The sequence below is a fragment of the Folsomia candida genome, unplaced genomic scaffold (assembly GCF_002217175.1).
Source record: "Folsomia candida strain VU population unplaced genomic scaffold, ASM221717v1 Fcan01_Sc001, whole genome shotgun sequence".
In the NCBI taxonomy this organism is placed as follows: domain Eukaryota; kingdom Metazoa; phylum Arthropoda; class Collembola; order Entomobryomorpha; family Isotomidae; genus Folsomia; species Folsomia candida.
Genome location: NW_019091193.1, coordinates 4,018,459 through 4,032,978, shown reverse-complemented (window position 1 = coordinate 4,032,978; position 14,520 = coordinate 4,018,459). Strand labels below are relative to the sequence as shown.

The 14,520-nt window shown below is 40.4% G+C and overlaps 3 protein-coding genes across 3 annotated transcripts; 2 read left to right on the top strand and 1 right to left on the bottom strand.

Moving 5' to 3' along the window:
- The first annotated feature begins 4,456 nt into the window (after positions 1 to 4,456).
- On the top strand, positions 4,457 to 6,023 carry LOC110858358 (bacillopeptidase F). The gene is made up of 3 exons (XM_022107109.2): positions 4,457 to 5,585; positions 5,650 to 5,821; positions 5,893 to 6,023. Exons 1-3 carry the CDS (start codon positions 4,494 to 4,496, stop codon positions 5,931 to 5,933), a joined length of 1,305 nt encoding a protein of 434 aa, XP_021962801.1. The 5' UTR covers positions 4,457 to 4,493; the 3' UTR covers positions 5,934 to 6,023.
- Positions 6,024 to 9,291: 3,268 nt separating this feature from the next.
- On the bottom strand, positions 9,292 to 11,013 carry LOC118434154 (zinc finger protein 549-like). The gene is made up of 4 exons (XM_035846983.1): positions 10,894 to 11,013; positions 10,664 to 10,816; positions 10,531 to 10,601; positions 9,292 to 10,443 (listed from the first exon to the last, which is right to left on the bottom strand). Exons 1-4 carry the CDS (start codon positions 10,994 to 10,996, stop codon positions 10,000 to 10,002), a joined length of 771 nt encoding a protein of 256 aa, XP_035702876.1. The 5' UTR covers positions 10,997 to 11,013; the 3' UTR covers positions 9,292 to 9,999.
- Positions 11,014 to 12,617: 1,604 nt separating this feature from the next.
- Positions 12,618 to 14,367, top strand: LOC118434153. The gene is made up of 2 exons (XM_035846982.1): positions 12,618 to 12,716; positions 12,807 to 14,367. The coding sequence occupies exon 2, from the start codon at positions 13,317 to 13,319 to the stop codon at positions 14,172 to 14,174; it is 858 nt and encodes a 285-aa protein (XP_035702875.1). The 5' UTR covers positions 12,618 to 12,716; positions 12,807 to 13,316; the 3' UTR covers positions 14,175 to 14,367.
- The last annotated feature ends 153 nt before the right edge of the window (positions 14,368 to 14,520 follow it).

Below are 14,520 nucleotides of genomic sequence, written 5' to 3'. Positions count from 1 at the left end.
TGAAGCAACGAGTATGTAAGGTTATATGTATGTACATAATTCGCAAATTGTGCGAATAATAATTTCAGCGAAATTATTATTCGGAAAATACCTCAATTTCGCAAATTTTGGAGAAATCATATCAAAAAATGGACCCCATTTTGATGCGAAAATTTCCAAATTCTCTCCCATATTTACAGAAGGCTTTGAACCTTCGACATATTAGGAGCGAGGAGGACATTCCGAAAACCAAGTTAGGAATTTTGCAACTAATGAAATATCTGAGATCGAATGAGGCAATTTTATTTCTTTTGGAGGACGCCTTGAAAATATCACCGCCCGCTTTTCCACTCAATGTCATTGCCGGGCACAGTTTTCACGTTTTTAAAGACCTCCCCCTGAGCAGGACACCGCTTCTTCTGGGGGAACCGACCTCTTCCGACATTGGCTACTTGTTCCCCTCCATCCTCACCTGCTCCGTGGAAAAAAAGGTGACCGATTTCATCTAGTTCTACCCGACTCGAGAGAAATATTTACAAAACCGCGTGGAAAAGCTGGGAATTTCCGGTAAAATCGGGGCTGACCGTTTCACGGGAGAAATTCGACCCGGGTTTAACATCGAATCGGAATCTTTTACCGATTCGGGCTGCGTTATTACCGCGGTTCGAGAAATTCGTATGTTTGAACTCGTCCTCAACGATAAGCCCGCGTTATCCGACGCGTTCAAAAAGATTCTCCTCCAACTCCCCGTTTATAATGAGACGGATCACGACAATGTCAACGTGTGGGTGAACTTCTTCGAGAATTATGGCACCCACGTGGTCAGGTCGGTTTATGGCGGTGGCGCTATCGAGATTACGTTGAGAAGCTCGAAAAAATGCGAAACTTCCGCCATTACGAACGCACTTTTTAACGTTATCCAATTCGCCGAGGATCTCGTGTCTATTAAAGGATTGAGCAGCGGAAATAGCACTTCCGGTCTCGTCGTGCGAGACGGAATCTCTCATCAGCTCAAGTTTCGAGGTGGCGACGCCAAGTATCACACGACCGACTTGACAAAAATGAATTTAGACGAGGCCTCCACTCTTTTGGCCGATTGGAAAAATTCCCTCCAACTAAATCCAACCATTTTAACAACAGAAATGGGTCTCGTACCGATTGGCGAAATTGCGAAAAAAGTCGGAACCCGGCAAAACATCACCGCCGCCGTTGCGACCGCCACTTCGCTCTATTTCCACTCCGACCTCAAGTACAAACCGAAACCTGTCAATCAAGTCATCCAAGGCGACCGAGACTCCGTCCTCCCCGTTCAATCGAACCAAGGATTTACCGCAATTATTCAAATGATGCTCAACCAGACGGCCGAATCGAATAAAAGGTTCGAACTAATGATGACAAAATTCGAGACGGATCGACGCCTGCAGGAAGAACGGAGAGCGAACGAAACCCGCGAACAGCGCGCCTGGGAAAGACACCAGCAAGAATTTCAGTACAACATGTCCAGATTGGAGCAAAACGAGCGTCGCACCCAAGAGGCCGCGAGACAGCAGAAATTGCTCGATATGATGAACGCCACAGCAGCGGCGGAACAGAACTGGAGAGCCGAACAGGCCAGGCAACAAGCCGCGATTAACAGCGCACGGGCCGCACAACAACAAAGAGATCATGACCTTATGGTGGCCATCATAAATAAACCTCAACCACCGCCATCGTCCTGTTTGAGGAGAGGAACTTTAATCCACGCGGGCGAAGTGTTCAAGCCCGTGGAGTCCTTGCAAGTGGGGGACATCATTTTAGACCACAACATCAATCCGACCACCGTGGTGGGAATTTCGTACGAATTTTTGCAATCCCAAGGATTCCACGGGTTCGATAATGAGACCTTTTTCTTCACCGAGAGCCACATTTTGGCCGGTCCGGCGAATAATAATGATTCTGGGCTCCAATTCTACGTGAAAGACAAGCCTCTCCTCCTCAGACAAAATCCTCTCATGGAATTCATCCCCGTGCAGGAAATGCAGTATAGAGAACCGTTCCAAGTTTTAAAACTCGACCCCAAAAACGCTACAAGCCTGGGTAGCGCGACCGTTCAAGTTTACACGGATCCATCCCCGCATTCGGAGGATGAACTGATCTACTTTTTGCAGGTGGACAACCCCTCCGGAACTTATATCGCGAACGGGTACGTTTGTCGACATGAAACGCCACCGCTGGACAAGTGGCCGCACGCGATGGGTGTTTTGTTCAAAATTTTCTACACGGAGGAGCTCGCTTTCTTTGGCGATGTTCCGTACACGATGGAAGTTATGGAAAAGATTGACCTGATTACGGCCGAAGTTGAGGAAGCGCTTGTTAAGGTGGATTTGAAGAGGTTGATCTCGTCAGCTGGTGACGATGACGGGTCAATTGAGCTACCGTTTGACCCGGAAGAAGCGACCACCGTGCTGCAGGGAGTCTTCAATAATCCGACACTCGGCGCAATGGCGACAAAACTGTATGCCGCGACGAGCAAGAAATTATCGTTGTATTTTGATGACGAGAATGCGCAAGAGTTCGTGGGGCATGGGTTTATCGGAAGGGGGCAAGATTTGATATTTAAGGAAATTCATGCCCAGTTTGTGACCTCGGTGAGGAAATATTTTGATTTTAGCACAGAATAAAATTTTAGCTAATTTGACAAAAAGTTGACGTACGTATATTACAATTTACTAATAAATTTCATTCTTGACATGTCTAATTAATAAAGCAAACTCTAAATAACTCATTTAGCGTGAACTGATCAAAATTGTCGCTTTGTGCGAATCAGGATGAGAAGAGAAAGTTTACTTTACGTAAGTACATAGGTCAAGGTAACTGACTAGTTTGGTCTTGAAAAAATTAATTTTTATGGATGACACATTACGTTATTTTTAACAATTCCTAAATTCTCAAATTTATGTACTATCGTCAATTACTTGTTGCAAGATTAATAAACCCAATGGGTAAGTTAATGAGTCGTGATGGGCATCACGACTCATTCTCACTCACTAATTCTTAGGAGAAGGATGCAAGTTGAGCATATCAAGACGGAGACCAAAGAGATGTCTCATCTCGCCTCCTGTTTTTTTTCTACAATTTTCTCCCTTTCATTGTTACAATATATTTGTATGTACACATGTACATTACCTTCTAAAAGGTAATTACCCAAATTATGTAACCATGTTACAATCGAATTGGATGGGTATGAAGCAACATATACTATCCTCTTACTTAGGCTTACCACCTCATTTGTTTGCATATTTAAATCTCACTATGCCCACTTTCGCCGATACGGGCTTTCCATGTTGAATATGGTAAACTCTAGCGAATGTGTCAAAACATGCAAATGAGGTGCCCAGTAATAAAAATTGGACAGTATGTAGATCAAGTTTAATCATAATTTGATAAATAAATAATATTCTATCCCTACTGTCTTTAGGTATAAAGGAAAACTTTACAAAAATCAAACAAAAATCATTATAGAGTTCGAAATTCAGGGCGCCGTGACCTTTTAATTTGTAAGGTTAATGAACTAAAAACAGAACTCACAAAAGTTGATCCGCTTTTAAGCTATCCTACCCAGCAGACTTTGTGGACAGACAAAATCTTCACGTGTAATACTTACTATTAGACACTTGTCTAATACAGAAACATTTAAAACATAAGTTTCCAGTTTACTTATTTTTAAAAGTCGCCCAGCAAATAAGCTTCAGAACTTTATGTATTTATGTGCATATTTTATAAATATGTACTCAGCAGTAGCATACTTATCGATACAAATTTTACCTGATGATTAGTCCAATCCATTATAAAACTATTTACTTATGAGTTATATATATATTTAATAATCTGGCAATGAATGAATATATTATGCAAATAAATATTAGTATTCACTGATCGCTTAATCCGACAGAATTAGACTTTAAAATATTTCATAACATACCGATATATTTAAATATTACATAGTTATGCATGGTCATTTACATTGGTATTTCCATAATGGGGTGGTTTTCCCTGACATCATAAAATGTATGAGTTGAGGGAAAACCATCAATACAGATATAACTATGACATATGTAGAACGTATATTAGACTTTTAAAAACTAATCGAGTTAAGGTCTCAACCCGCATTATCGAATTATTGGTAATTTATTATTGGAAAATCCGAGAAATAACAAATGTATATTAATAAAACAAAATTATGTAACTCCAGTGTTCAATCACGCCTCGGATTAAATGTGTCAGTGAAGTGGACCAAGCGATTTGCATAGCTGCCTACTAAAACTGGAATTTCCCCACTTACCGAGCAACTATTAACGGCTTATCAACGCTTATCGAACCCCTTTCACCAAAACATATAACTTTTAAATAAATGATCTAATTCTTATACCCTATCATATTCATCCCTTTTCGTATAAAAGCGCTCCGAATTCCCCACTTCTTCACACTACGTCTGAACCATAAAATCCAGTAGTACCTCCAAACTCAGCTCCACCATGAAGTTGCTTCTCGTCCTCGCTGCCACCCTGGCAGTCGCCTCCGCCGGCACTGTCGACCCAGCCCTCAGCCTGGCCATTCAACAAGGTTCCACCGAGGCGATCCTTGCACTTCCCGCAATCGTCGACCAAGTCCAGTCCAACCCATCGCTCTTGTCCCTCTCCGGTGATGCCAAGGTGTCCGCCCTCGTCGCCTCCCTGCAAGGACTCACCTCCGCTGCTCAGGCCCCCTACGTCCAAGTCGCTTCTTCCCTCGGCCTCGAGACCCAGACGTACTGGGGATCCAACATCATCCACGTCAAAGGCTTGACTTCCCAGACTCTCGCCTCTTTGGCTGCCACCCCCGGAGAATTCACCCTCCGTAAGCCAGTCACCGTCCGAATGACCCCATCCATCGTTGAGACCAACGCTACCCAAACCGCGCAATGGGGAGTTGCCAAAATCAGGGCGCCCGAAGCTTGGGCGCGCACTCAAGGTGAAGGTACCGTCGTTTGCATCATCGACACCGGAGTGAATCTTGGCCACGTTGCGCTCGCTGACTCGTACGGAGGTGCCTGGAGCGACCCGTACTACAACACGGCTGGACCAACTGACCAACAAGGACACGGATCTCACTGTGCGGGAACCGTCCTCGGACGTGCCAACGGTGTCGGTGTCGCCCCAGCTGCCCAATGGGTCGCCTGCCGTGGACTTAACCACCAAGGATCCGGAACTGAACCTAACCTTATCTCGTGCGCCCAATGGGTCTTGACCGCGAATCCCAGACCAAACATCGTCTCCAACTCGTGGGGCGGCGGTAGTAATAATCCGTGGTACAACCAGGTTGTCTCTGCCTGGCGATCGGCTGGAATCATCCCAGTTTTCGCTATCGGAAACTCAGGGCCGGGATGCAGGACGGTCATCTCTCCCGGAGATCAGCCCAACCTTATCTCCGTCGGAGCCACCACTGACACCGACGCCATGGCGACCTTCTCTTCCCGAGGACCCAACGCAGCAGGAGCACTCAAACCAGAAGTCTCCGCACCAGGAAACAACATCGTGTCTTGCGGAACTGGAGCCAACAATTACGTCACCATGTCCGGAACTTCAATGGTGGGTTACACTGAATATTTTAGTTTCTGAGTTATTGACTAATTTTTTAAATTTACTAATATAGGCCACCCCCCACACCGCTGGAGCCATCGCTCTGCTCATGTCTGCCAACCCAAGCTGGGGATTTGACGAGATTTTCACTGCCCTCACCACCACGCCAGTTCACCCAACCTTGTCCAACGCTGACAGGAATTGTGGACTTCCGGAAGGTGGAGATTTCCCAAATCATGCTTTCGGTAAGAGTTGTCGCCATTATTGACATACAATATCCAGACAAGAAACGTTATTGTACTTTCACAAATTTCAGGTCACGGACGTATCGATGTTGCTGCTGCTCTTGGACTTTAAATTGACAGACCACAAGTGCATTTAAGCAAACCAAATTATTTGTTTCAAAATTGGATTTATCTTGTAAATAAAATTTATTTTCAAACTTAATCAACTTGACCTTCTGACACAGTGAAATATTTGCATAAATACACTTGCATGCATATTTACATACGTACATATGTACATATTCAGGTTATCATGATATATATATATAAGATGTATTTAGGTATTAAATATATACATACATATTCTTTATTTGCAACAAGTAATCATTCGATAACAATTTACACTCGGTCAAATTAATGCAAGAATTGATCAAATATGACAAAAATCCACTCCGCGTCAGAAGCTTAAAACCACCCATTTTTAAATGTTAGAAAACTCAGGGGTCGCCCTTCGCATAGTAACTCAAAATAAGGAAGAGATCCAAAAGGATATATCAATATGATCTGTGATTGATTATCTACTTCCCTTCCAAGACAATTGAAAGCTGACGGTCAACTACACCTGTGGCATTCTCATAACCTTTATGCTAAAATAGGAAAAATTTCCTAATTTTTACCCATGGAAAATGGGATGGAGGAGTAAATCCATAATCGGTCTGTCAGTGAATAATTATCGTCAAGGATAGATATGTAAATATGTATGTATGTATGTATATGTACGAATGTATGTACATACACAATCGCACGAAAACATTTAATTTTAATCCATCGCTTCCACCGAATTTCGGTAATACTGCGACAAAATACATGTAATCAATGGGACATTACCTAAGTACTTATACAGACCATTTACATACATACAAAACGGATAAGTAATATTTGATAAGCGCTTTAAAATAATTGCATCCTGTGATAGGATTCCTATCAATTTGACAAAATTTCAACAACATTTTACAGTGTTAACGTTTGCGGAAAACTAGAATCATACTTATTCCTCTGGTAATTCATGGTTGAATTGAAATTAAATTTACAACTTGATCAATATCTCAAAAACTCGTACATATATTTTACTGTATTTGCACATATCCTTCTATTTTGAGACAACTGAATTTGCATTTGCAAAAATAATTACACATATTTATCTCAGCCGGATTAATTGTGATACTTTTGACTAAAAGGGCAAGGAAATAATTTATCTTGCTTTTGCATGTATATTCATATTTATTTACATAGCATAGGCTGCGCAAGACGTTTTTGGCTGTGGGAATACTTTTCACTCAATTCATAAGTTAGGCGCTCGAGAACCCTTTGAAATAGCACTGCACTGCACAATTTAGTATATTACTTAGGATTAGTTACTACTTAATTTATGCACTAGAATGGCAAACCTATAAAGTTTCTACAAATATTTGCTGTTACAAATATTTTCATACTTCAAAAACATAATTTACAAGTTTTCGCCATTGCTAATTTCTGTAAGGACATTTACTGGCTAGTGCATTGAATGTCCTTTCGGTGGAATTTATGTGGGGAAAATGTACCCCATGTCCCCACAATTCCGCAACCCCTGCATGCATGTAAGTATTTATTTACTGATACTATGTATCGCTATCGCTACGACTTCTGTACAGTAATTAATTTTACATAAGTACATTGCTACAAATTTTGGTAGTTGCTGAATTATCTTTCCAATTATCTTTTGAGATGGAGACGGTTGTATTTGTACATATTGCAAAGTTTTCAAGGCCGAAATTTTTGGGAGTTCAAACTAAATTGAACTTTTACTGACGCCAATTTCACAGCATTAATATGTTGTACACACACGTATATTCAATTTATTTATATAAACGTACATGCATACATAAGTATGTATGTGCAGACATAGTGTACTAACAACGCTAATCATTTACAGTGGAAAACTACATAAATACACAACGATGTTTTTTATAAAAAATGAATGCAGCATTAGAAGTCTGCATCAAAGAACAAATCAACGCAACACAACACTCAGACTCAAAATACGTACATAACCTCCATGAAACCTTTACCTTTCAATTATTTTTCTAATTCCAACAATAAGATTTACCCACGAAAAGCAGACATGACCTTCCGTCGCCTTTACAAAAGATGCGTATCATTCGCCATCCAAAGTTTTGGAACCTTGTTGTCCCTCGAGTGGACCACGATATTTAAAAGCATCGTGCAATCTGGTCATTTCATGTTTTCACTTCCGTTCCATTGGGAACCGTCGCCCGACAAAATGTTCTCTGTCGGTAAATTACGCGTAACGCGGAGCAAATGGAGGATCAGTTTTGCTAAAATGATGGTCATCTTGTCCCTCTTGGATTGCATTTGCAGAATGCATTTCGCACTCGTTTGCGACTATGGCGCAATGAAGGACAGTGAATTGCTGGAAATGTATCTGGAACTTTTTTCCCGCTTTGGGTGTGGTCTTCTCTCAATCCACCCAATCTTTCGGCCAGAATATCACGTGACTCTAGTCAATCACCTTCTCAAGCTGGATGCAGTGCTAAGTAAGTAAATCGTCAATAACCTTCAAATTAAATATGTCAATGATGATGGATCAGCTCCGTTTGAGCCGCATGTTAAAATTTAATGCGCGACTTTTCCGCGACATCAATAAATTTAAGTTCCCGGGTGGAAATCTAAAATATTTGAAATTTTATAACTTTAGAAATCACAACTTATCTCGGAAACGGTGTTCTCTCCGAGAATCTTGGCATGCGCCTTTGTCTCTTGTTCGCTTTACCGGTGGGAGTTTTGAGTCCGTTTCTTAGCACGCTACCTGCCCATTTTAGGTCGCGCCATAGCGGGAGATTTTGGGGGGCTAGGTTTCTTCCTCGGTGGATTTATGACTCGTATCCGGGAGTTTTATGCTACGCCGTGTACGAGCTATTCATGGTATTTTCGAACACACACAATACCACATTTCTCGCTCCGGTGGTAATGATTTATGCCGTGATTAACGTGACGCACATTCGTCTCATCATTTCACGGTAAGTACATATTTAGGACAGATTCATACATAACTGCGAATTTTCAGATATTTGTGATACGTTACAAAAGAATACGCCCAATCATTTAGAAAACTTGTATAAATTCAATTATTAAAATTTCGAATCCTTAAAATTTTATGGCTACACTTTAGTATGCTACCCGATAAATAAATAAGATGCTTATCACGTGACCCAAATCGCTCGGATAGCATGCTTACTAAAGTTTTTTTTTCAATTTTCTTAAGTTCCTGTCCTTAACAAACTAATCGTTTCGTCCGTAATAACCATTTTCTCTAAAAACAGAAAATCATTCCTCATGAAGAGCCGACTACTAAGATATCAAAGCCTTCAAATCCTAAATGCCCGTTATTCTGAATATTTCTCCACCATCTTCTGGCCCATCGGGCAAAATACGGTTTACGGTTGCAACGTGGGTGTCAACGTGCTCTTTGTCTTGAGACACGTGGACCTCGGATGGAGTCGTTTCTTCGCATGCGTCGCATGTATGGTCCTCGTCTTCGTCTTTGAAAAATATGCCATCACCGGGAACGCTCGAATGTATCACGAGTCGAAGAGATTCATCCAAGATGTTGGGGTTGCCAGAGGATGTCGAAACGCGGCGGCGTCCAGGGTGACGTGCAGATCGCTCAGACCGATCAAGGTGTACGTTGGAAGATACTACTTTTTCAAGATGTCCACCTTCACCACGTATTTGGCAGTTTTGGTGGACTACACGGCCAGCGTGTTAATTGCCATCAATAATTTTCATGCTGAACATGGACTAAGAAAATTTAAACTGTAAACTAAACTATTCTCAATTCTTATTATAGGCAAAAAAATTTAAGCGAGGACGACAAACATTAGAAAAATACTATGTGCATATTTATTTGCATATGCATGTATAAATTATTCACATTTAAATAAAGCTCAGTTTTAATTTGTACTACAAACTTACAATGTTAAGAATTAAGTAAAATAAATGATGAAAGGTTCAGTCTTTTAAGAAAGCATATAAAAAAAGTATAAGAAATTCAGAAAATACTTGTGGACGTATTGACCGAGAATTGCATTAAGGTTCCAACTAATTAAAATTATTAGTAAAGATAATGCATGACAATACTATCATTTAAACAATCCAAGCGAATTCTTCATCTTCGTTAATGTCGTCATGAACATGTTCCTCTTCGAACGGGGTATCTGAATGGTCTCTCTATGAACTCTTTTTGAGTGGATTGCTAAACATCCCCGAAACTTGAACGCCTTCCCGCACACATTGCAAATAAAGGGACGCTCTCTCGGGTGGACGTTACCGTCGTGATTTTCCAGAAGCGCACGGGTTTTGGAGGGGATGGTCTTCACATATCCGTGGATTTCTTCAACATGGCGGTTTAAATTTTCCAGTGTTTTAAATGTGGACAAGCACAGCAGGCAGGAATATGGAATAGCCTTCTTCTTGACGAGACGCTTTCTAATTTTTAGAAAGGGAGAAAGATCCACCAGTCTGATCTCAAACTCCTTTAGTTCCACACTAACTTGTCCCTGCCATGTCGTTGGCGTTACGTTGACCTACAGATAAGTTAAAGTTCACGAATTATTCGCCCTATACATTGTTTGTTCGATTAATCTAAAACTGTCACGTTCTATTCGTATTACCTCTTGACTAGCTGGGACAGTTATTGGAGGTGCTGGGGGTTGATAAAAGTCCCGTTCTCGCTTGAGTTCGCCTAGAAAAAGGAGAATAATTACTTCAACCAAATCCAAAATTTCTAAATCGTTGAGTACTCACTTTCTTCCAGTTTTGGAACCAACTTGTATACAATATCTTGTAATGTGCGATCAAAGCGGACATGTTTCAAGGGGTCGACCGGGTCGATCACTACTTCACATTCCGGACAGGTATTTCTGTTCTCTAAATGCTGGACAAGGCAGCTTTTGCAGACTGTTAAACAACAATAAATATCAGCAATTAATTAACTAACAATTCTATTAATATGTATAATAGTTTGATCGACTCACAAGTATGAAGACACTCCGTAACCGTCGAGGCGGCGATAAGGTATCCTTTACAGATTTTACAGGTGATGCAAGGATTCACACTTTCCAACCTGACATTCAACATTGTCCTAATCAAATGTATAAAATGTTAGCAAATAATTGATTGATTATTTTATTTATTTTTAAGCATTTATAACTTGTAATTGTAATTGCCAACCGTAATGAAGATTTCACAAGAAATAAACCGTCCTCAAGAATATCTGGCAACTTGTCAGTTGATTACTTAAAAAAACTATTTAAAGAATGCGAAAACTTGTAAATATGAATACATAGCAAACAAACCTGAGAGAATGAATAGAAAATTGTAAAAAGTAAATTGTTAAAACTTTAATTTATAATTCTCTCAGATTTTCGTCGATTCAATTAAATAAAAGCAATAAGTTTAAATATCTGTAAAAATCTGTATGAACTGAAGAAGTGAAGACTAACATAAACCTTCGGCATTGTTGCTTGCTTTATGTTTTGTTTTCCTGCCATCGAGCGAGCGAAAATTTGCAGCTTTGACCTGACAGACTTTGGGGGTCGGACACAAATTATGTAGTGTGAAGTTTGAAATGTTTTTTTAACTTTTATTTTGTGTTTATTTATTGTATTGAGTTTAAAATTTCCTTGTTCATTAATTCTTCGTGCTCCTCACTCGGATTGAAAAAAAAGTTGATGAAATTAGAAATTAAATTCCTTTATTTCGCACTATTTTTATGTTAATATTTAGTCATGGATTAATCTGACTCAGATTAATCCATGACTCTCAAAGAGAGTCAGAACATACTGAGAAATAACCCTTGAGCATATTTACTTTAAAAAACTGCATAAATACGTGGGTGAATTTTTAGCAGGTTGCCAAGTTACTTTATCCAAGGAAAACAAAGTATTTTGGGGAACCATTTTTATCTTTATTATTTTACCCTCGACGTGACCAAGGGTAAGCAAGTCTCGCTCGCTCCATTATCGATAAGCCAAAACATAACTCTGTATTTTTGATCTTGCGTCGGATGAAACATTTCTCAAACTCTTAATTCAATTCCACAAAATTGCTTCCACTTTCAGAAATAACCAATGGACAAATTTGCCCTACCTGCTGATGGCGTGCTTAAGTTCACACTACCAAATACCATGAATTGTAATATGCATTCGGTTATTCTGCCTTATCGGGAGCGTGAAAAAGTAAGGTTTTACTACGTGCTATTGAATGTCACATGCTGAAAATTAATTAACTAGAATGTACTTGAATTGTGCACAGTATACCATCGGCGATAAATTCACCTCGTGGGAGGCACAAGGCGAATTCATCTTTCTAGGTACGTGGGGCCATCCTTATTGGAACTTCCTTCCCACTTCACTCGTGGAAATTTCGTGCGAGTTTGACCACTTCTGGGTCAAACCTCTCGAGGTGAGCGACCCTTTGCTCATGTATTCCTCATTATATACGGAGGATCCAAATTATTACTGATTAAATAATTTGAATCTTTAGGGAAACTTGGTTTTAAAAAATGGAGTAAATCTTGACGACAAGGTTAGGACACGGCTGAACTTTGGGGATGAACTGGCCTTCACCAAGCACCGTAACAACGTTGACCACGGCCTTGCCATATTCACTTTTAAAGTACATATCCATAACCATAAAATAATACAATGATTGAGTGATGTGATGACTAGTTTTGCGCTAATTTTAGCAACGGGAGTACGTTAGTAATTGGGACAAGTGCGATAAGGCTTCGATTAAGGGTGTGCCAGATGATGTGGCTAGCTTGGATGTAGATTTCACACCAGATCGCAATCAATTGGTATGCATATTTAAAACTGTTGAATGCTTTCTATGTATGTCTATATTATTACCCTGAACTTTGACATTACAAATTCCACTCCACTTCTAGGTATTCTCTCACATTCTATCCTACCTCCCCCTCGGAACCCTGAAAAACGCTCGACTGGTTTGTACACACTGGGACGAACAAGTGTTTTCAATCCTGCGAAAAACATCCGTCATTGGTTTTCAAACTCGATTCCATCATGATGACATGACCAATCCATCCCACCAGTTTTTGCGATACGTCCATGAAATGAGGAATGTCGCACCATGGCCAAATTGGAAGATTTGGTATCCATCCTTACCAGCCGAAAACGAAAGGGACGACGCAGAGAAAAAATGGTCAGCAAAGTACATCCAGGACTTGGATTAGTTTCTTCACCCCAGTAGAGGGCACCATGTCAAGAGTTTATCGTTGCATTCATTCATTAATTCCGAACGGGATTACTGGGTATTTCTCAAATCCATTACTCAGTTGAAGGACACCTTGGAAGAATTGCATCTCGACTTCGAAATACAAATCTTGGAACAGAATGGCAACGAGATTAAATATGACTTGGATCCTATTATTTTCAAAATGCTGAAGAAATTTTCACTAAAGCTCGCGCCCAGTATATCTGACCCTGTATTGGATAATAGACAATTGGCTGCCCCCTGGATGAAAAATTGGGCGGACGCGATTAAGCGTGTGGAGTCCATCTCTACGCGCGGTTGTGATTTTCTGGGGTCACGATTTGCACAGGAGTTACAAAACAATGGGCAGTGTTATCAAAATTTGAAGGATATCCGGTTAACATGCGAGCCATCGGTTGCAATCAATTTTCTCACCGAGTTGACCCAAACCGTGACGAATTTGACGCTCACCATGCCTTTGGAAACACGAGACCTTCGAGACTTTGAGAATTTGATCAAGAAATTCGCCTCATGCTTGGAATTACTGTCTTTTTTAATCTCCACGAAAGGCCTTGGAGAAAAGTCTCGCTTCGACCTCAATCTTCCATGTCTCGCGAGGCTAAAAAAGTTGCAATTTTATTTTGGTTTCTTTAAAGACATCCGGAATTCCAATATCGGTACATATCAGGGTCATACAATCAAAGATGTGGCCCGATTCCGGCTCTCGTTCCCCCCATCTCGGTTTGGTGGTGATGACCTCGGCATCGACTATGAACGTCACCTTCCCTCGATTCGTGGCATCATTGTGAAACCAAAATTTTGGGTTGGTCCGGCTGAATTTTGGGACACGTATAGTGACCTGTTTGACAGTCTCCTTCCCAAACAAGAAGGACGAAGTTGCCAGACTCTGCAACGCTTGGAAATTCCAACCTGGGGTGGTGAGATTGGGGAAGGATATCTTCAAGCTGGCCGACTACCGAAAGTCTTTCCAAATGTTCGGAACGAATGGATGAACGATTTACGAGAGATGAAGAACGATTGAAGAACTTGATACAAAATAGATAAATGCACATTCATGAGTTAATATGTATGTACTTACATACCAGTGTGGAAGTGAAGATGATGAATTGTTAAATTGGGTATGAATGCTTTGCTAAATTTGCAGCGATAAATATGAAAAAAATTAGTTACCACTGTCGCCCCTGAATTTAGTAAGTTTTAGTCATTTAAAACTATTTAACGAGGCTAGAAAGAAACAAATATTTTTACACGAAGAGGAAAAATAAATACGAAATATTCCTAAATTAAGTACAATTAAAGAATTAATTTAGTCAAACATTTGAATTTTTAACTGTGATGCACGGTCCGTGAATAATTAATTAGTGAGA

What these genes read in the sequence shown, in the direction of transcription:
- LOC118434154 (XM_035846983.1), bottom strand. Translation starts at nt 10,996, where the DNA reads ATGTTGAATGTCAGGTTGGAAAGTGTGAATCCTTGCATCACCTGTAAA. An exon ending in GGTTCCAAAACTGGAAGAAA is followed by an intron (nt 10,602 to 10,663) that starts GTGAGTACTCAA and finishes TCCTTTTTCTAG; the next exon opens with GCGAACTCAAGCGAGAACGG. An exon ending in CTGTCCCAGCTAGTCAAGAG is followed by an intron (nt 10,444 to 10,530) that starts GTAATACGAATA and finishes ACTTATCTGTAG; the next exon opens with GTCAACGTAACGCCAACGAC.
- LOC118434153 (XM_035846982.1), top strand. Translation starts at nt 13,317, where the DNA reads ATGCTGAAGAAATTTTCACTAAAGCTCGCGCCCAGTATATCTGACCCT.
- LOC110858358 (XM_022107109.2), top strand. Translation starts at nt 4,494, where the DNA reads ATGAAGTTGCTTCTCGTCCTCGCTGCCACCCTGGCAGTCGCCTCCGCC. An exon ending in CCATGTCCGGAACTTCAATG is followed by an intron (nt 5,586 to 5,649) that starts GTGGGTTACACT and finishes TTACTAATATAG; the next exon opens with GCCACCCCCCACACCGCTGG. An exon ending in TTTCCCAAATCATGCTTTCG is followed by an intron (nt 5,822 to 5,892) that starts GTAAGAGTTGTC and finishes CACAAATTTCAG; the next exon opens with GTCACGGACGTATCGATGTT.